Source organism: Xenopus tropicalis, chromosome 3, assembly GCF_000004195.4.
Source record: "Xenopus tropicalis strain Nigerian chromosome 3, UCB_Xtro_10.0, whole genome shotgun sequence".
Classification (NCBI taxonomy): domain Eukaryota; kingdom Metazoa; phylum Chordata; class Amphibia; order Anura; family Pipidae; genus Xenopus; species Xenopus tropicalis.
Window position 1 is genome coordinate 77,362,757 of NC_030679.2, and position 23,457 is coordinate 77,386,213.

The 23,457-nt window shown below is 39.8% G+C and overlaps 1 protein-coding gene across 4 annotated transcripts in view; it reads right to left on the reverse strand.

Annotated features, from left to right (window-relative positions):
• Nucleotides 1–15,984, reverse strand: part of lhfpl3 (LHFPL tetraspan subfamily member 3) — a 48,007-nt gene extending 32,023 nt beyond the window's left edge. For 2 of the 4 annotated variants that reach the window (XM_031897635.1, XM_031897636.1), the window contains exons 1-2: nt 15,237–15,984; nt 4,727–4,963 (exon numbers count right to left, since the gene is read on the reverse strand). In XM_031897635.1, coding sequence (XP_031753495.1) covers nt 4,727–4,963; nt 15,237–15,660 — 661 coding nt within the window. In that variant the 5' untranslated portion in view covers nt 15,661–15,984. 4 annotated transcript variants of the gene reach the window in all.
• Nucleotides 15,985–23,457: the final 7,473 nt, after the last annotated feature.

Consider the following 23,457-nt stretch of genomic DNA (forward strand, 5'->3'; position numbering starts at 1 on the left):
GGAACTAGTTTTGAGAAAAAAACATTATTGCCAAAAGTAATTAAATGTTTTACACATTTAAACTAAAGTGTCATCACCCAGCACAATAACCTACAGAATATTTTTTATTCTTTTCCATCAACAGATCATGAGTCTATAAAGATTGATTTTGTGAGAGACACAAAGGTTTCACTTAACATTAGATACAAAACCACAAATAAACCTTGAGCCAAATCTTTAAAAACCCAATGCTTTTTTGCCTTCAAAAAGGAACTTTAGACACATAAACAAAGAGTTGGGTAGGGAGGGTTAAGAAGTTCCATCAAGATCATTCCCTAACTCATATTATTGCTTTATTTTTTGGGGGAAAAAGTGGCTGTTTCTTACCGATTACAAAACAGCAACTGTGAATTGCCCCCACATGATTATATTTCCATTTTTCTACTAGTAAGCTTTGTACTTTTTGGCTTACTGATTTTGCCTTTTTTCGAAGGCAAGAACCTCTTAAAAATTGTATTGTACAATTTCAACACCATGGCGTCTATTTATCATACTGTGTAAAAATGACCATATATAGCATACATTACAAGGCATCACTGCATGAAAAATGGCATGCTTATTAAATTGTGTATAGACTTTTAGTTAAAAATTTGATGTAAAAATAAGCAGCTGCTTGAAAATGCTATAGGAAAATAATAATTTTTCTGAAGGTCTGAAGTAGTGTAAAATAATGGCCTAAAATGCAGCGTTCAGGTGATGTAAAATAATACACACATCTTGACAAATTCACCATTTATTTTACACAGGTTTTCACACTTTTTTTTTTTATAGCATTTTTTTCATGCATTAATTGTATTCATATATATATATATATATACATACACACACACACAAACATAATAGGGGGATGGCACACACCAAAAAATCAATAAATTGCCTGGGTGCGAAGTAGAGAAATAAATCAAATAATCAACAAAGGACTCAGCACTCACAGTACTTTAAACAAATTTAAAATATCAATATCACAATTGCACATTAAATATTTTTTTTTCTCTAACTCCTGTGAGGGCTGAGTCCTCTGACTGACTAAATTAGTCCGGCTTACCCAATTATGTCTTATATTCAGTACAAACAGAGTAATTTCATGCTCAATGTTTGTAAATTCCTGTGTATTCTTATGCAATAAAAACCCAATCATAAAAAAACTCCATAGCAATAAATGTAAGATGCCCAAATCAAAGGCTCATCCACATTTATGGAATATACACAGAATACCAATTGAAACAACAGCAAATGGGAAAAGGAATATACATATTATCTAGAAATATTAGTTGGCAGGTGAACAAAATGATAGCTGCACAATGTGATAAAAATCCCAAAAGCACAGAAGCAATGCACATCAGTCTTCAACAAATATTAAAATAACCTGTTTACAATCAAATTCCAGGTGCCTAATGCTCTTTCTCCAGGTGAATTAGTACTACAGACACATAAACCCCAAGAATCCCCATCGAAAGTGATATTAGGAATCTTTTCCGCTTAAAAAAATACATCCTCTGGACCCACACAGGTCAGGAAAATATGGGCAGCCAAATTATGTTCAATATATGGCCTAATATCTAGAGTGTTATTATGTCATAACAAAGGTTCTTAAGGCACTAAACGATACAGATTTTATTTTAACATATGTTTAAGACTGAGGTCCATCAGTTTTTCTACAGTAATGAAAGGTCAAAAAATGGATAATGTTCTCTTAGAAACTGTACTGGATGTTATAGATGGATTTTCATATAGTTGATGAACGGTGATATAGCTGGGTACAAGCCTTTTTCTAGCCTTTCTATTTAGTTAAGCTTTAGTACTTTAATCAGTGAGTAAGTTCCGCAAAGGAGAAATAGTGCTAGAAGGCATACTGTAACTGTTCTGAAATTCTACTATTAAGATTTATAGAACCCATGGTAATGGATCATCCATAAAGCAAGATGATAAGAAAAATGCCATGAAAGAACAGGATAGCCCTGTCTATACTTGTCAGGCATTACCAGAAGAAATAACGGTTACCAGGGGCCACATTTTGTTTATAGTGGGGAGTGTGCCTTTCTTCCTGCATTCAGTCTTATCTCATTTCTACGTTACAAGAAGCACATTGGTGCAGAAGTGCAGTAGACACCTCTTCACAGTGAGAGAGAAAAGGAGAGCTTAGGAAAGAAAATGGTGCAGAGTTCCACACTAAACCAGGAATTAGCTGAGAGAGCTTAAGTTGATCTGTTTGTGATTTAGAAACCACAAGAGGCAGAATGCAGGGAGAACGGCATGTTATTCTGGGGGCTGATTAAAATCTTTTCAGGGGATTTTAAAATAATATCCTTTTGGATGGCCGTACTGCAATGAATGGAAGTATGTTAAAGGAGAAGGAAAGGCTAAGTCACTTGGGGGTGCCAAAATGTTAGGCACCCCCAAGTGACTTAGATCGCTTACCTTTTACCCCAGGCTGGTGCCCCTGTACGGAGAGAATAGCACCAGCCCGGGGTAGCAGCGAGCGCTTCCTACTTCCTATTCGCTTGCGCACGCATGCACAGTAGAGTGAAAAGCCGAACTTAAACAAGAAAGTCGGCTTTTCACTCTACTGCGCATGCGCCGGCCCAGGGATTTCGCCGGCAAAAGAAAAAGGAAGGAGGAAGCGCTTCCTACAGGTACTCTGGGCTGGTGCTGTTTTCTCCTAACAGGGGCACCAGCCCAGAGTACAAGGTAAGCGATCTAAGTCACTTGGGGGTGCCTAACATTTTGGCACCCCCAAGTGACTTAGCCTTTCCTTCTCCTTTAAGTCTACTGTCCCATTGTATATACTCTATGCAGAATATTTACTGTTTGTTGGTTATGGTGGGACTGTCCAATTATTGTTTGTTAATAAAGCTGTAACTGTCCTTTTACTTTTCCAAAAATTATTTGTGTTTCTTGTGATTAGTTAAGTCATATTCCAATGGGTAACACCTTACCAATACTTAAGTTTAAAAATTTTCATTCATGTTCTCATGCATCTCTGAGAGGGGGTCACCGATACTGCATTGTTCTAAATTTAAACATATGTTTTATCTTTGGGCCTGCTGAGCAAAATCTCTGAGTTTCATTAAAGGCAACTATGATAACTGATACAATAGTTGCTACCATTCCACAGATACCATTCAAATACATTTACCAAGATATAAGTCATACATAGTAGAAGTGTAGTATAAACTTAAAGGATGGTTTCAATCACTAGAATCTGTACTCACATTATCCATATCTTGGTTTATTTTCATTCGAGTCTCAGAGCAGGAGGGTTAAATGCCCTGATTGTCTAACCAGTTGTTGTTTATAAGTTATGACTTTTTGTAATTTTTGTATACTTCTTGTATGTTGGCATTAATACCTTAATGTGCAAGAACTCTTTAAAACATTATTCTGAAAAGTTTTCCCAAGGCCATCTTTCATCCAACTATTATTTCAAGTTCTAGAAATATTCCTATCTTTTAAAGATAAAAATTATGTTCTCAAACCAAGAAAGGACTAAGGTTCAAATTAAAGGAAAATTTCAGTGTAAAAATGAATCTGGGTAAATAGATATGCTTTGCAAAATTTAAAAAATGTTTTCAATATAATTAGTTAGCCAAAAATGTAATCTATAAAGGCTGGAGTGAAAGGATGTCTAACATAATAGCCAGAACACTACTTCCTCCTTTGCAGCCATGAGGGGGGCACATGGTACAGAATCATTCAGTTACTTTGCTTTTGAATCTTATCAGCGTGCTCAGGATCAAAAGCAAACTAAGTTAACAGTTATATCCTATGTATCCCCCTCAAATTGCTGACTAACTAAAAGGTTAGAGAACTGGAAAAGAGGAATGTGTGTTCTGGCTATTATGTTACACATCCGCTCACTACAGCCTTCATAGATTACTGTTGGTGAACTATAGTATAAGCATTTTTTATTTTGCACCCTATATTTACCCAGTTTTATTTTAACACTGAACTTTTACTTTGAGATTAAAAGAATATTCAGTCAATGTTGGTAATGCTCGTTGGTGCATGACAATAAAACTGTTTATTGATGACAGATACACTTATATAGCTAAAAATATGTGTCACTACGCAATACAATGACATTCTTGACAATTCTGTGCTTCCTACTTTGTAGCATCAGTTTCGGCAAGGTCTTGCAACCATTGACAATGAAGGGTCCATACAGAACTGATTTGCATGGATTGGAGCAGTAGAACTTCACTGGCCTGACTTCAACCCAACTGAATTGAATGAACTGGAATGCCGACACTCATATAAATGAAAGCATATCCCACCACCAGTTTTGCAACTTCTTCAGAATAGTACAGGGTAATGCCAGTTATAGCAGCACAGAGGACCAACTGCATATTCACTGAAGCAGACAATAACACAAAAACTCTAAGTCACAGAAGCAAATTCATCAAATATATAGTGAATAATGTACCCCCTATTGTAAAATATGAGGATATTAAAATAGTTGCATGACCATATAAAAAGTGCAAGGAACTCTGAGGTGACTTATAATGTCCTCATATTTTACAACAGGCGGTACATTGTTTATTATCATACACAAGTTTCATTCATGTCATGTGACAGAAATGACATCACTAAGCAGCGATTATAAAAATATAATTTACAGGATATCCATGGCTTTTGTATAAGATTATATATGTAGTTACACATTATAAATTAAAAAAATAATTTGTACCTTTACTTTCCAACTTTAGTTGCTCTGCCATTAAACTGTCCAGTCTGTTACCAAGCACAAAAGCAAGAAACGAAAGTATGAGGGCATCCAGGATTCCAATGATTGCCAGAATGTATGCCCAACGAACCGAACATGCACCAAGAGAGTATTTATCAGTCTTTTCGCCGCACATTCGCTTTACCTCGTCTGCATCCCAGCCATCTGGAAAAATCATGCAACCAAGTACAAGGCAAGCAGCTAAAAGAGAAAAAATTAGGACAGTGTTACTATAGATATTTCTAAATAGTATCACTATATGTGTTGCAATGTGCCTTAGGCTTGGCATCTTCTTACTTTTGGTGTTTCTATAACCAATAGTCACTGTAACATTTTATTAATTATATTTTAGATTTTCAAATGGATATACCGTTAAAAAAATATTTGCCATTTGTTTTTTTTTTCCTTCTGTTCTATGACGGTGTTAGTTACTCATTTTGTAGTTTTGTCCTTGGCTAAGGTACATCTGTTTCTCAGGCTGACTAGGCACATGCTTTATGAATCACTTTTTATAGTCCTCCTTTTGTTTAGCACACAAAACACATCTTTTTGTTCTTATTTTCTGCACACAAATTTTTAAAATGTATATACCCAACAATGTTTTGCAGACAGTCAAAATAAATGACATCTTTAGGCACGCTCTCAGTCAAACAAAGACCCAAATCAACTTTCCATAGCAAGGATGCCCCTCCTTAGGTGTTCACAATAACCTGTACAGAGGGATGCTACAATACAACTCTGAACAATTATTTAACTGTACTCAGCACAATGCACCAAAAATGTTAAAGGTGTAGTGAATCTTAAAGACTGCATATATACTGTGTGTGTAAACATACATTTACACACACATTTTCCACAATGATAAGTAGATGCATTTGCATCTGTAGAAGCTGAAATATACAATTATTGTTTTTAACAGGACACAATTCAGCATCTTAACAAATCAAAGTACACCTGTTTTTTATGGGTTTTTTTTAACCAATTTAAATAATTTAAATGTTTTACCTCGTAAAAATGCCATTATAAATGCTAAAATCAGAGTTGAGCATGTCCAGGGCTACTCCTGCCATAAGGCAAGGTGAGAATATCGGTGGCAGTGAGCGGGCAGTTATCAGGGGCGACAAAAAGTCTCCTCTGGTAACTATAAGAGATGAATTCCCATTTTTAAAAACAGAAATTTGGCTTTGCTACTGATATGCACCCCCCGACCCACTCCAATGCTAAAGTTTAAGTTAAATCGGGAAGGGGTACGGCAATACTATTTGATAAGGCTGGGAGCAGAGGGGCTGGGACTTTGGCTGCTACTGCATTTCCTGACTACATACTGACTACTTCCTTGTGGAGAGAACATGCGCAGCGGCATCATAGATGCTGCCTCAGGCAGCAGCCCCGGGATTGGTGCTGAGCTTGTCCTCTCCAACAAGAAGTGGTCATAACTATGAGTAAGAATGAGAACTCTGCAGTAGCAGCAGCCAGGACAAAAGGCGGCATTTTGTGGGGTTTGTATGCTTTTAATATGTATTTTGGAATAAAAATGTGATTTTTTTTTTCTTGAAATTTGATGTTGAGTTTGGGATACGTTTTGATACTGTTGCTTGATTTGCCCTTTAAATCAGGGGGCTGTGTCCGATTTACCTTGGCCCTTTTTGAAGCAGGAGTAAGATTGTTTTATAGTTACTAAGGGAAGTCAGATCAGAGGAAGGCTTCTTGAGAATAAATGTGACAAGAGCATGTTTGAAGGTGGACAGAAATATACCAGTTGAGAGGGAGGAGTTGAAAATGTGTGTTAATGCAAGTACAACAGGACAGATCTTCAGGAAGTGTGATGGAATGGGATCAAGAGAGCAGGTGGTGGCTGGGGAGGAGGAGAGCAGCTTTGACACTTCATCACAAACTCTTGCTTGGTGGATCAGATCGACTTTAGATATGAAGTGGTTTGCAAATTGTTGGGGTGAGAGAACATGAAGTGACTGAATTGGAAAATACAGAACCATGATGTAATGTTTGAAAAAGTTCAGGGATTACAGGTAAGAGGTAACGATTTTTACTGGTTACTTTATTTAGCTCCCGGTAGTTGATACACATACGAAAGGGGCGGTTGAAAAAGATTCCAGCTTCTTCTGGTAAAGCAGAAAGACAAATGAACCACTTACTCAAATTTTCATCAATGTAGTTCTTAAGAACCTTTATGATCCTCCAAATCACTCTCCATGGCAGGGCAGGGTCAGGCATTAAAGGGTTAACATAAAAATAAATGTAACTGCTCTGTCAGCCAATTTCTTCTACAAAAGAATATTTTTTTGTAGTACGTTTCTTTTAAATTTAATTTGAAAATAAAATAACTTAATTGCCTAATTAACTTTAATCTGCCCTGGGATTAGAGAAGAGCTACTCTGAAAAGCCATCTGTCACTAACAAGAGAGCAGCCCCTTTATTATCAAGTTATTTGCATTTAAATATTAATGCAACAAGATATTTTATAAGTCAAAACAATTTATTAAAGGGAAAATTTCCTTTACATGTAACCTTTAGTATGATAGAGACCATGGGTTCTTAACTGTTATACACAGGGGACCCAAATTATGTAACAAAATTAGCTGTGCAAACCAAACATTAGTTTAGAATCACTTATTTGCCTTGTTTTAATTATTACATTTAAACTAAGGAAAAAAATACGGGCATCATAAACAGTTTAAAGGACATGTCAACCCCAAATAAATGTAAGCCAAAATAAAAGAAAACATAATTCTAAGCAACTTTCCAATGTGAATTTATACAAAATTTTTAGTGCTTTAAAAATTATTTGTAAATGTAATTGTTACTGAAAGCAGCATTTACTGAACTCCTTGAGTATGCAGTGCAGTTTTGGGCTCCAGTCCTTAAGAAGGATATTAATGAGCTGGAGAAAGTGCAGAGACGTGCAACTAAACTGGTAAAGGGGATGGAAGATTTAAACTATGAGGTTAGACTGTCGAGGTTGGGGTTGTTTTCTATGGAAAAGAGGCGCTTGCGAGGGGACATGATTACTCTGTACAAGTACATTAGAGGGGATTATAGGCAGATAGGGGATGTTCTTTTTTCAAATAAAAACGATCAGCGCACCAGAGGCAGCGTAGGTGGTTTTTCACAGTGAGGGCAGTGAGGTTGGGGAATGCCCTTTCTAGTGATGTTGTAATGGCAGATTCTGTTAATGCCTTTAAAGGACAATGAAAGGTAAATATAAATTAAAAGTAAGTCTAAAGGCATTCTTTTTAAGTACTTACTGCATATCTAAATTCCCAAATCCCTGCTTGCTTCTCTGAGATATGGTGCTGGCAGCCTACAGCAGTGTGAAGACTCCAGTGACATCACTGAAATCTCTCTGTCCTTCCTGTAGGCTGCCAGCGACAGCCTTCCTATTCTCTGAGCATGTGTGTAACTTGATCCTGTTCTGAGCCACACATGCCCACCATCCAATCAGAAGCGGCAGAGGGGAGGGGGGGGGGAGGGAATGAAACACATGTGCAGTATGAAGCAAGGAGGGAAAGGAAGGGAGAATACCTTTTTAGAGATGGCTGCCTGTTCTAGAAAATGTGAAGTAAGTGTGACTGAGTAAATATATGATTAGGTGAGCCAAAAGTGTGGCGTTTTTACTAAACAATAGGAGGACTATTGGGCAGTATGATTTTTAAATTTTGACTTGCATTCTCCTTTAAGAGGGGTTTGGATAAGATAATTTCTGAAGATCGCGACTTTTTCGTCGTCACCGCAACTTTTTCGTATCTTGCGCAAATTTTTCATCACCGTCGCAACTTTTTCGTATTGAACGATCATAAACGGCGGGAAAACCTTTCCGACTTTGATCCTTCTGTGCATGATTTTGGAAGCCTCCCATAGGACTCAATGGCACTCTGCAGCTCCAACCTGGCCCAAGGAAAGTCACAATACCGAAGCTTGAATGAATCCGAAGCTTTTGTACTCAGCGCGACAATACGAATTTGTTGTGACGGCAACGGAAAATTTGCGCAAGATACGAAAAAGTCGCGACGCAGACAAAATAAAAAATAACGATCATTGCGAAAAAAATGCATTTGGAGCGTTCGTGGATTGATAAATTTCCCCCCTAGTTTTGCAGCAGCTAATGCTGTTTTTAGGTAAGCAGCTTAGAAAAACCTGGATAGGTGAGTCCATGGAGTAATTGAAAGGTTAATAGGATAGGTCCTCCATTCTGTACTCCAGTTAGTATTTTGATTTGGCCAGCTGTAGGTAGCTGCCAGATTAAGCTGCTGGTGAGCTGCAAATAAAAGAGCTGTGAGATTACACAGCATGGGTGATTGGGGCACAGGGCAGGAAGGCTACCTGCCTGTATTAGGAACTCCCAGAGGAGCTGGGGGTGCCACATACTACTGCAAGGAGCAGAGGGAGCTGTAACCAGCTGAAAGGTCTCTCAGAGCGGGGCACAGAGCAGGAAGGCTGCCTGTGTGAGGAACTTCCAGAGTTGCAAGGGGTGCCACCTGCCACTGCAAGGAGCAGAGGGAGCCATAACCAAGTGAGGAGTCACCCAGGTCTCTCAGAGCAGGTCACAGGGCAGGAAAGTTGCCTGACTGTGTGAGGAACTCCCAGAGGGGCTGGGGGTGCTGCCTGCCACTGCAAGGAGCAGAGGGAGCCGTGACCATGTGTATGAGATTTAGTGAAAAGCCAAAGTGTGCCAAAAGATGGTGAGCTGGTATCCCATGAGGGGAAATATCTGAGTGTTCACAAATGTAAGAGTCATCGTGGATGTGTGAAAGTCTTTGAGGATGGTGAGAAGCCCTGGAAAAGGTTCCAGAGTGTGAGAGCCCTAAAGGGACAAATCATAACCATGTTTGATGAACTGTTTGTTGATAAACTGTGAACTGTTATGTTTATGTTGGGAGGAGTTTGCCCTAAATAAACTTATGCTCCTGATCTTCTGCATAACTGCCTATCATAGGTAATTCCCCCAAAAATGATGTGTACAGACAGAAAGCATGTCACAGTATGTAAGTGTATAGATAGGTCAGTATAGTTTTATGTGTGCTGGGATTACTTGGAAGGGTGGAACTTGATGGACTATGGTCTTTTTTCAACCCTATGTAACTATATTGCAATGTTGCTTAGAATTATGTTTTCTTTTATTAGGCAGAAATTATTTTGGGTTGACTTGTCCTTTAAGCATACATTTTTATATCTCAAGTTATAGATTAAGGTTACAACCACACGGGCTGATTCTCTGCCTTCAGGTAAATGCAGACTGAGAATCAGCCCCTAAGCAAGCATCAGCCTTCTCCTGTGCCTGCACCCTGGAACCACTGCATTTGCCCAGGTACACACAAACAGAGTTGATTACAGCGCCAACAGAGTTGATTACAGCGCCGAAGAATCCCTAATGTAGACTGTTAAATCTGAGACAATCTAAATTGCTCCACTTTTCCTATTTTGTATGGTTTTCAACTTTCCAATACATATACATTTGCAATGGTTTTAAAATTATTTGTAAATGTAACTGCTATTATTCAGAACTGTTTATTTATATCATTTTTCTTTTGTCTTCTGGGCCTTACTCTTAAAACAATGTAACAAGAGTCCGTTCTCCTCTTTGTATTTCAACCAGCTTAAGGGTAATGGCACATAGTATGTGTTGTTGCCTGTCCTTAAAGGGGTTGTTCACCTTTGAGTTAACTTAGTATAATGTAGAGGGTGATATTCCTAGACAATTTGCAACTGGTCTTTATTTTTTATTATTTGTGGTTATTTTAATTTTAGTTCAGGAGCTTTTCAGAGAGGGCCTAAATAGAAAATAAACTTTAAAAAGTAACAACAGTAAAACTGTAGCCTCACAGCAATAGTTTTTTGTTTGTTTTGTTTTTTTGCTGGGGTCAGTGGCCCCCATTTAAAAACTACAAAGAGTTGGAAGCAGAAGGCAAATAATTCAAAAACTATAACAAATAATGAAGACCAGTTGAAAAGTTGTTCAGAATTGGCCATTCCATAACATACTAAAAGTTAACTTAAAGGTGAACCATCTCTTTAAACATTTCCAGTGCGAGCGACAAAATGTACAAAGTTACCTTTGCACTGTTACAAAAAATTCAGATGCATAACTGCTGGGAAATGCAGAAGGCCATTTCTAGGGGCAATGTGATTTAGAGGTTTTATTGGCAGCAATTCACACTGACACCAACGTAAAGGTATTTTTGGATGTTTTGTCACTGTGCTGGAGGAGATTAAGCGTGGGTGACAAAAACGTACCATGTGCCATCGCCCTAAATCAGTTAGTTTGCAATATTATTTCAGGAATCAGACCAAGGAGCACAAAGAATGTGACTAGTCAGGCATATATTGCTTTTAATAGCAATCATATTTGCAAATAACATAAAACCAATCAATTCTATATTAAATATACCAAGAATTACATTTTCTTTCACTGTGCAAAAAAACAGAGAAACTACAAACTTCTGTCATCTTGTACCATATTTATCAGCCTGCCAAAAAAGCCAATTTAAGCACAGTAGGGTCACATATGTTCCCCAGGACAGAAGTGCAAGTTTGCACCCCCCGGGATTGCCGCTATCTGCACTGAGGGCAGATTCATTAAAGTACGAGTTTGAATCCCGAAATGGGTAAAATTTGGATTAGATATGATAATTTCTGATTATCGCAAATATCACGAAAACGGCGGGAAAACCTTTCTGACTTTAAACCTTCAATGCATGATGTTGGAAGCCTCCCATAGGACTCAATGGCACTCTGCAGCTCCAACCTGGCCAAAGGAAAGTCACGATACCGAAGCTTGAATGAAGCCGAAACTTTCGTAGTCGGCACGACAAATACGATTTTGTCGCACTAATTAGTACAAAAAGTTGCAAAAAATATGCACAGTACGAAAACTTTAAAAAAAAAAAATTGTTTTGTATTCGGAAGCGATCGTACTTTGATAAATGAGCCCCTTGGTGTAGGAACTGTATATGCCCAAAAGAATTATATTAAAATGATTAATGGCTGCCATTTAAAATAATACTGTATATACTTGAGTATAAGCCGAGTTTTTCAGCATGAAAAATGTGCTTACAAACGAATGCTCGGCTTATACTCGAGTGAATATGGCATTCGGCACGCACGAATGCCAGTGCAGCCTGTATTCTCCAACCGATCTCCTACCAGAAAGCTGGCAGGGAGCGAGGAGCGTTTAGTCCCTTTATTCCCCTCCAGCTGTGTAATTTCCCAACAGTGTATGACTACTAAACCACTCCCTATAAACAAACCTGACTTATTCCAGGTAGGGAAACATTACTGAGGTGCAATAATGGTTTGATTGGGATGCACAAAGTGAATTAGCAGTTCTGTTTTTCAGGGATGTGAAATCTGCATTCAGCTCTGTAGAGCTGTGTTTCTGTTAAGCAAGGACCCATGGGATTCATGGTATACTCTGCTTGATTGCCGAAAAACAAACCACGCTGAGATGTCAAGTCCCACTGCTGCCACCAAGGCAGTTGCAACCACATCTCATTATTTTAGACAAGTTCACGTCTTAACTTTTTCACTGAGAATGGCTTGTAACAGAAGATTTTTTTTTGCAAGAGGGGTTGGCCACATATAGTTAATGAATGCGCCGATCTGGTACCACTTTGTTCATCCACATTTAGGGCCAAATTGGGCTGACTCCATTACAATTGGATCATCTACTGGGCTTATGGAGACACGTCAGGTGAGGACCACATTAGTGCAATGGTATCAAACACAGAGACAGTGTTTTTGTTATGTATGTTAACTAGTAAATTGGGATCCTGTTGATGGATGCCAACTGCCCAGGATACCCTCTAGATGTAGGTGATAGGATAAGCTTTGATTGGACAATTTGCTTCCTTTATTAATTATTGATTATAGGAACTTAGCAGAAGCTGCTGTATTTCCCACCCTAGGCTTGTACTCGAGTCAATAGGTTTTTCCAGTTTTCTTAGGTAAAATTAGGTACCTCGGCTTATATTCGGATCGGCTTATACTCGAGTATATATGGTATTAAAACCACACAAAACCGGGGTAGCTACGAGAGAGTGATCCTCTTCCTTCTGTCTTTGCACCATTTACACATGCGCAGTAGAGTAAAAAGCTGAACTTTAATAAAAAAGTCGCCATTTTCACCCTACTGCTCATACACCGTCCCCAGAATTCAGAAGAATGAAGAGAGAAGAAAGAGGATCGCTCCCTCACAGCTACCTGGGTGGGTGCATGGGTGCAGTTTTTTCTCCCCAGTGCTTTACCTTTCCTTCTCCTTTAAGAAAAAAATTTAACAGCACAACTCAAGTAAGTAGGTTAATAGCAATGAAAAGGAAAGCATTTAAAAAGTCAGAGGGACCATGGCCTTGAAGTTTTTGGGTAACCCCACACCTCATATATCGCCCACTCTTAGACTTTATAACCAACACACACTTTTACTACATACCAAGACTTACAGAAGCAGTTACCAGACCAACAGGTGCAATTGTATAGGTACTTTAGCTTAGGCACGCCTTCCAGGCACAGTTCCACAGCCTTTCCCCCAAAAACATTAACGACTACTCTAGAGAGTACCCTATACCTCTCCCCTCTCCTTTTATGCAGGCTTTATAAAGATATTATGGAAGTGATTTTTTTGTTAAAAACAATAAAACACAGCAGCTGTTTTCAAAAAATATAAATATTATTACAAGTGTTGACAAACACAGAAAGGAAAAGATCTAAACTGAGTGCAGCATATTCTAAGAATAACCCCCAAATGTTTTTATTATACTTACTGGTATATATTAATAACAAATATGCAGGTAGATAGTGTGGATACATTAAAATGGAAATAATTTGGTTATAAAGAAAATGCAAATGTGCGTTGTCGGGGATTGCTCGTAGCAGCAGGTAGGGAACAGGTGACCCGGTTCCACAGATGAGACAGGATCTGTGGTTTTCCAGATAAGGGGTCTTCCGGTAATTTGGATCTCCATACTTATAGCCTAATACAAAAATATTTAAACATTAAATAAACCCAGTAGGACTGTTTTGCCTCCAATAAGCATTAATTATATCTTAGTTAGGATAAAGAACAAGGTACAGTTTTATTATTACAGAGAAAAAGGAAATAATTTTTTAAAAATTAATTATTTGATTAAAATGGAGATTCCCTTTCTGTACTTCAGAGCTTTCTGGATAACAGGTTTCGGTATAGCTGATCCCATACCTGTACATATTAATCTTAGTAAGGGTCAAAACAGCAACTCCTTGTTTTACCAACTTTATTGCAAGTACAGGTATGGGATCCCTTATTTAGAAACCTATTATCCAAACGGCTCCATGTTACAGGATGGTCCCCTCCCATGGAGTCCATTTTAAGCAAATAACTCGAACTTGTGAAAACCATTTCCCTTTCCTCTATAATAATAAAACAGTACCTTGTACTTGATCCTAACTAAGCTGTGTGAATCCATATTGGTGGCAAAACAATCCTATTGGGTTTATTTAATATTTAAATGTTTATTTACACACTTAATGGTATGGTGATAAGAACTGTGGAAAACACCATGTCCCATGCATTATGGATAATAGATCTCATACATGTACAGCACTAATTAAACCTAAGGTGCATCCAGAGCCATGCCTTTCTACTTCTTGATGGAAATAAGAGCAGATTGAGGGAATGTGAAAGAGGTGGATGATAGAAAATGATACTGAAAACTTGTATGGTGGGTTTTGTGTGGAAAACCTGATCAGCCACATGCCTGAATCTTATATGAAATAAAACAAATTTCATGCTAAATTAGATCTTAGACATTTTTTCAACCCAACTTAATCTGCATTATAACCAAAAACTTGTGCTGCTTGGCAATCTCTGCACCCAACAAACTGCATTGCCTAAAAACTCTGCAACCAACAACCTATGCTCCTTGACAATTTCTGCAATAAACCTGGGATTCCCAACACTTTCCAGGCCCGGACTGGCAATCTGTGGATTGTGGCCAATGCCAGAATGGTTGCTGTAAGATGCCATAGACAGTCACTATTGATTGGGCTTTAGGGGCCTGTTTGGGCCTCTGTGTACATGAAATGCCAGGGCCTGTTTGGAATCCCAGTCCAGACCTGGCACTCTGTAACCAAAAACTTGAGCTCCTTGGCAGTTCCCCTTCCTGGCAGTATCCAAGCAACAACCTGTGCTACATGCAGGCATCACCCCATTCATCCCTGGCCTCTCAATGCCAAGCTCTGTAACCAACTCACTGGCACATTCTGTAGGCAATTCCCTGTGCCGCCAGACACTCTCATCTATAAATGAATGTTATAGCAGCACCTCACAGGGATGCCACCAAAGCCCCACTTTTACACCCAAGCCCAGTACAATATGCGCCCCCACAGAGCCATATTTAATACTGGTGTATGCCAAACGGAATATAAGGCAATAAATGCGCAAATGTTATAGAGCAGCGTAGAGCCCGTGTGTGCGTGATCCACTCACCGGAGCAGAGCTGCATCCAGGCGCAGATCTTATACACTGTCGCTGTGTTACAGAAAAAGAAGAGCCCGAAGGACACGATGCAGCCGATGATGAGGGTCATGGACAGGCCGATGAAGAAGGACGCGGCTTTGAAGGCTCCCGAAGGGATGGAGGAGAAGTCGGTAAAGCTTCCCGTGCAGGTCAGTTCCTTTGAAAAGCCGCTGCCAATGCAATAGTGGAAGAGGCCGAAGTAACCGGCCTGTGGCGTGTCCACTCCGTCCCCAATCCAGTAAGGCTGGATGAAACACACGATGTTTACAATGGCGAAGCAAATGGTAAAGATCGCCCACAGGACCCCAATGGCCCGAGAGTTCCGAATGTAATTAGCGTGGTAGATTTTGGCTGCTTCTTGGGGGGATAACATGACTAATCCAGCCTCTGGCATGGCAGCCCCTCAGCTGAAAATCCCACGGGAAAGCTAGAGAAATCAGTAGAGCGGCGCTAGGCTCACACGGCCGGACCCCGGGCTGCGGCGAGTCATTGGGCGAAGCGGCAGCGTCTGGTTATACTGCCAACCCCATCGCTCTTGCTCCGGCTATTCACTCCTGTCTATTGACTCCTGTCTATTGACTGACAGCAAGCATCCCAGCATCTCCGAGTATATCAGGCAGACTGTACCAAAAGGCGCTGCGGGGGCTTCATGGAACAGAGGATGCTACAGTGTTATGTAGGGGCGTTGCTGCAAATGACGGCGAAAGGTGCAAGCAAACTGCATAAACCTCCACCCACTTATTAAGAAGCGGGATTGGAGTATGGAACATCAGAGGAGGGGAATACTGATTTGAAAATTGCGCTTTCTATACGTTTTTTGTAGGCAGAGCTGGCCTCTTACAACATGTTTACAGGAATCTACGACCTGATATAGCTGAACCCAGGGTATGCTTATAAGATCCAAATTCCTCTAGTGCTTGTATAGTATCAGAGTACTGTGCTGCAGAAAGTGTTTCTGTTTGCCTGAAATGATATTCTTGGGCTATAACTTTGTATCATTGTTAGGAGTACTGGATGAACTATGAACAGTTCTGTGACCTGCTTCTCCTGTCCTTTAACAGAACCTTGTGAATTATGGCTGGTGCAGTAAAAAATAAAAAAAATATTGGTGAACTTTGTATAAAGTACTTACGAAAAAAGCTTCAGCTCCTAGTTGTTGCTCTGTGCTGCAACCAAATACAACTGCAAAAATCCAAAAACTAGGAAAAAAGCTTCAGCAGATTAACTGCAAACCATTTATTGTGGGTAGTGGTAACACGACATGTTTCTGGTCAATACCCTCGGTACACTTGATAAAGGGTATGGACCCGAAACATGTCGTGTTACCACTACCCACAATAAATGGTTTTCAGTTAATCTGCTGAAGCTTTTTTCCTACTTTTTGGATTTTTGCGGCTGGTGGAGTAAGACTGGGGAGGCAAAACATCTACTGTATATACTCGAGTATAAGCCGATCCGAATATAAGCCGAGGTAGCTAATTTTACCTAAGAAAACTGGAAAAACTTATTGACTCGAGTATAAGCCTAGGGTGGGGAATGCAGCAGCTACTGCTCAGTTTCAATAATCAAAATAAATACCAATAAAATTACATTAAATGAGTGGGGGTATATGATTTAAATATTTATTTAAAGGAAAACTAAAGGTTAATAAGCATTCTGGCTGACAACAAAGGCATTCTGTTTAAGCACTTACTGTGCAGAGTGAATCCTGTGTCCTTGGCTTCATTCAACTTTAAAGGACATGTTAACCCCACAGACAAAATTTTAATATAGTGCAAGACACCTTCCTACTTACCCATAGCTGTGGCTCTGGGCGCTGAATTATGGAGCATTCTCCTGCAGCATTGCCATAAATTGCCAGAAACCGCTGCCCACAGACAGTTCCCTGACCCCCTTCCGTTGGAAAGTGCTTTGGCATTTGGTGTATACGCATGCGCTATTTAGCCTGGACATTTAGACGCATGTGCAACGAGCAGAAGCCGAACGCTTCCTCTTCAATGACACGTTTGACTACGTGATGTCAGCCGCGTCATCAGTGACGCTTGCAGTCACACCTGCTCCCCCTTGCAGACAATAACATTTGTGCATTGCTGGTTGCCATACTGATGCGCAAATTTTAAAACTAATCTCCTCGCTCCTGTGCCCAGTGCTCTCCGTCAGTCAAGCAAAGGGAGCAAAAACATTTCAGGATAGGACTGCAGAGCTCACATGCTAAGCCCTTACAAAACATGTAAGTATCAATTACTACTCTACTTTTTACTGGTCTACTATATTTTGTATAAATCGCAAACGTAGAAAAAAAAGGCAGGCACTCCGGTATTGTAAGTGAAGAAAAGCGATTGTTCACGAGAGATTGAAGTAAAATCACAAAACTTTTATTAAGCTAACACATGATATAGAGAGCCTAACGCGTTTCGTACCTCACGGTACTTAATCATAGGCTTATCATAGGCTCTCTATGAACAATCGCTTTTCTTCACTTACAATACCGGAGTGCCTGCCTTTTTTTTCTACGTTTGCGATTTATCCATGATGGCTCCCTGAAGGTCTGGGGCATGAGCACCTGGGCCCACCTATACAGCGGGTGAGAATTTTGAAATACCTATGAGCATATGTTTCATTCTAGTTGTATCTACTATATTTTGTGTTATTCTTACTAAAGTCTTACTACCTTCTTCTACTCTGCTCTATGTATATACTCAATTAAGACTTCATTAATCATTTTTCCTTGCCTGTCAAATATTTTTTTTCCCAATGCATGAATTATTCACTTTATAATAATTAACTGATTTGAACTGATTTGGGATTATATGTGTGACTGGGTGCTTATGTGACTGGGATTACATGTATGAGTCGGATTATGAGTGTGACCGGGTGTATATGTGACTGGGATTACATGTATGAGTGGGATTATGTGTGTGACCGGGTGTATATGTGACTGGGATTACATGTATGAGTGGGATTATGAGTGTGACCGGGTGCATATGTGACTGGGATTACATGTATGAGTGGGATTATGTGTGTGACTGGGTGCATATGTGACTGGGATTACATGTATGAGTGGGATTATGTGTGTGACCAGGTGCATATGTGACTGGGATTACATGTAGAGTGGGATTATGTGTGTGACCGGGTGCATATGTGACCGGGATTACATGTATGAGTGGGATTATGTGTGTGACTGGGTGCATATATGACTAGGATTACATGTATGAGTGGGATTATGTGTGTAACCGGGTGTATATGTGACTGGGATTACCCATATGAGTGGGATTATATATTTGACGTGGTGTGCATGTGAGTGGGATTACATGTATGAGTGGGATTATGTGTGTGACTGGGTGCATATGTGACTGGGATTACATGTATGAGTGGGATTATGTGTGTGACCAGGTGCATATGTGACTGGGATTACATGTAGAGTGGGATTATGTGTGTGACCGGGTGCATATGTGACCGGGATTACATATATGAGTGGGATTATGTGTGTGACTGGGTGCATATATGACTGGGATTACCCATATGAGTGGGATTATATATTTGACGTGGTGTGCATGTGAGTGGGATTACATGTATGAGCGGGATTATATGCATGACTGGGTGTGTATGTGAGTGGGATTACATGTATGAGTGGGATTATATGCATGACTGGGTGTGCATGTGAGTGGGATTACATGTATGAGTGGGATTATATGCATGACTGGGTGTGCATGTGAGTGGGATTACATGCATGAGTGGGTGTATATGTGTGACTGGGTGTGCATGTGAGTGGGATTACATGTATGAGTGGGATTATATACATGACTGGGTGTGCATGTGAGTGGGATTACATGCATGAGTGGGTGTATATGTGTGACTTGTGTATGTGAGTGGGATTACATGCATGAATGGGTGTATATGTGTGACTTGTTGTGTATGTGAGTGGGATTACATGCATGAGTGGGTGTATATGTGTGACTGGGTGTGCATGTGAGTGGGATTACATGTATGAGTGGGATTATATGCGTGACTGGGTGTGCATGTGAGTGGGATTACATGTATGAGTATGATTATATGTTTATAATTATATATGTATATAATTTATTAATTATATTTGATTAATTGTATACATCCATATATGATATAGCAAGAGATGAGTAAAATAGATTACAAACAGAGGTAAGATTTAATGCAGTTTACAAGGTAAGAGAATGTACATCAATGATGCTAATAAAGTTACACTAGAAAAAAACTTCTGAGAAAGGTCACCAGGCGTGTCTGGATATGCAAATGTCAGTGATGATGTAGCAGATAGAAAATGGCCACCTGGTTAAAGCAGATCTTTGAATATGGAAAATGGGACAGTTCAGGCTAACGGAGGGAGATCAGACAGAGAAAATGATGCATTTTAAAGGGAGAATATGTGCCCAACCTAAAGACATGGTAAAGATTTATAGGGTTTACATGTCCTTTAAACGCACTGCCTACACAATCTGAGTCACAGAGTTGGGTGACGTAGTCAAAATCTGTCACTGTTCCCACCCTGCTGCCGCTGGCAGTGGATAGTTGCATTAGAGCATTTTTATGTAACTCTGCGCATGCTTGTAATTTGAATTTCCCTTTTCTTCTTGGCTGATGCCCTCATATCTTTATTTGCATGCGTCCAGTTAGCCCGCCCCCCAGCCAATAGGAATCCAAAGCGCCTCATCGCTAAACGAAGCTTCATACCTTCATGTCAGTTACACTGAGCTGTGGGAAGGATCGTAGCACAAGCGGGCACAGAGTTGGTTGTGTTTCAGTTTTTGGCGCATGTGCAATAACAACTACTGGCAGAAGGAAGAAGTGTATGCTTTAGTAAAATGGCCGCTGTGTTCTACTAAACGGTCTGCAAGTATACAACCTTAATATCTTTCTGAGAAAATGTTTTTGAGGGAAAAAACTTAGCCATTAAGAAGTACGGTATGAGGACTACTGAAGGGGGGAAGAGTGTAAGATTTGCTTTTCCTTCTCCTTTAAACAGTAAACTAGCTCTAGTGGAGAAGAGGGTCAACAAAAACAATATGGTATCAACGATGATACCTTAAGAGTACTACCCCCTTAGCTCAATCAGCAACCAAGCTAAAACACAAAGGGGGGAATTCACAAAAGTGGAGGGAGCCCTTTTTTTGAGTAAAACTTGTGGAAAACACTTTCTCCAGATTCACAAAGAGAAATCCACCTAAATTCCGACTTAACCGCCACTTTTCCGTTTTTGGTGAAAGAAAAACATTTTACAGACACTTTTGTGAATTTATCATTTCAACGACATTTATACAACTTTTTAACAACATTTTTTCCCGACATTTTCAAAATGGAGTAAAGCTCAGTGTTAACTGTCAGACCAATTCTAAGCTCTTCTGTTTTGTTTCACCCAGTCTCCATTTTACACCTCTGGTGGGGGCCCCATTGGGGAGTCAGTAACATATTAATGGGGATTAGCAGACTATTCTTAGGGGACAAGTTTCTGTCTAACCCTAGAACAATAGGTGCAAAAAGCCTCATTAACATATATTATTTATAATCAAGTAACACACTGATTTTAATAAGTTGAATTTATATCTTATATATAAAAAGTTTTTACCTCACATTTGCATGATTATGCTAGTTTTAGCTTAATCAATGAGGCAATAATAACATTTTGAATGAATATATTGTATACATTTTTATTAAAAGTAAAGCCTCCAAGGCAAATTTTTAGTTTTAGCAGCAGTGCCCCTTCTTTAATCACTTCACTGACATTTGCCCCAACTTATCTGTGCCCCCATAGCATGTCCAGAACTACAGAGCTGCCTGACAGCATTGCCCCCCACCTGTTCCCAGCCACCATCTTGGGGATCAGCAGACAGCACAAGCACACTGGCACCCAAACTAGGATATTGGGGTACAGGGTTGGACTGGCCCAACAGGGCACTGGATAAAGACCCGGTGGGCCATAGTCCTGTTGAACCTTTATTCAACGGGCATGTTGGGGTGGGGGTCGGATTGCTGCTGACCAGTAATCAGTAGGGGCTAGAGAAGAAGGTATATAGACCCTTAAATCTTGTTACAGAAGTGGAATTACACAGAAATATAGAACATTAGAAAGCCCAGATTGTCCTGCAAAAATGATGTATAGTTTCCCTGGGCAAACTAAAATTACCCCTCAGGAAATGCCCCCAAAGTGAAATGATAAATGGCAAATGAAATGCAAAATCCTGCTGGTAAAATCCATATCCCAAGGCTCCTGTAGCTGTGGGACTGGGTTTGATGGCACCGACAAATTTACTAACAGCTAAAGGCAAATTCATAAAAAATGTTGACAAAACAACAAAATCTGAAAACTGTCTGTTTAAAAGACAAATTCACAAAAGTGGAGATAGATTAGGTGGAAAATCCAACAAATCTATCTCCACTTCTATTTTGTCTTAGTATCACCACTTTTGTGAATTCCCCCCATTGAGTTAAAATCCTTTAGAACTATATATAGTTTATATAGAATATAAAGTGCAATGTCTAGTGCAGAATGGGACAGGTGAGGATGGTAGATGAAGATGAATTTGGGAGCGGGCCAGGGCACTGGAGGGTCTGGCTGTGGGTGGCCTAATTTCCACACAAAGGACAAAGGGTGCTAATCTGGAGGGACCCATGGCACCCAACTTGAGTATAAGCCCAGGGTGACTTTTTCAGCACATTTTGGGTCCTGAAAAACTAAGCTTATACTCGAGTATATACAGTATTTGCCTGCTTACCAGAGTCTTTAATATTTAGTGAAACAGGTGTGTGTGTAGGGTTACAATTAATTTTGTTTCATTAGCAGAAATTACGGGCCCTGTGCAGCAACACATCTGGTGGTGAAAAATCAAAACACAGATTTGTGACTAGGAGCCCTAATGGTCGTAGGTTCTCCATTAAAAAAATACACCTATTTCCAATGTATCGTTATTAAAAAAATATGTACCAGTTTTATAAAAACCATGGTCCCTTGGCTGCGATTCCCCCCTACTCCACTAGTTCTGATAACGCAAATTTTTACATCATTGCTACCTGTGTTCTGGACGGCAATAAACCAGCGAGCAGGGCAGTTTCTGACCAAGGTTAGCTTTAGTAAGAAGCAAAGGCATGAAACAACCCTGTGTGCTGCAGCACTGATCGTTTCACTGTAACTCAGCCAGCGGCCGCCTAAGGATTTGTGCGGCCAGTAATCAGAGCTAGTGGAGTGAAGGAGGGAATTGCAAGCAAAGGATCACATTTTTTATAAAACGGTATGGATTTTTAAATAAATGTATATTGGAAATAGGTTTTTTTTTTAAGGAAAACCTGGGACATTTAAGGGCTCTTAGTTTTTGACTTCCCCACTATAGAATGTGCTGCAAGTCCCATTCTCTCATCACTTAAAGGAGAAGGAAAGGTAAACATAATGTTTAATGAAAGTAGATTAACCCTATCCTGTTTTCCTCAATGCTATATTTTTTGCTGAGAAATCTGTACTAAAGCGAGTATTCAGCACTCATTCTTCCTGCAGTCTTGTACAGTCCAGGTTGACATCTAAAATTCAGTGACTGTCACGCAATCACTTTGCGCATACACAGCCTGCTACTGCTGACAGAGTGCATCATTGCTAAACTAGAAAAGGCCATTGCTAAACAAGACATGCACAGGGCTTCAACATATTACTCTGCACATGCTATTGCCATGAATAAGGGGTTTTGAAACACAAAATGGACCCTAGGTGATGTCATGCATGTAAGAAAAATTAAAGAATAGATTGTACTTATTAATGAATTAAGAGGAAAATTCAGCATTACAGAAAGATTTGCTTCAGCTTTTCACATCACCCTTGCAAAATACCTAGACATAATTTATATGCTTCCTTCCCCTTTAAGGGGGGCCTGGCTGCTGCCCTTACTGGGATTAGGTGGGATCTCTTGGCGTCTGTGAGCTGCAGGCTTGGGAAGGTAGGGCAGGAGCTTGTGTGCCTACATGTTACTTCCCCTTCACAGCTTTCTGTAAGCTTATTTTATCACTGAATTTTAAGCCCTGTGTGGGTCCAATCCCCATCCCATCCAATCCCCATCCCATCCAATCCCCATGCAACTACACAGATGAAAATGAGTGAAACAAGTGTACAGAAAGCTGTGATGGACATACAGGCACCCAAACTCCATCTCTCCTTTCCGCAGTCTGCAGCTCACTG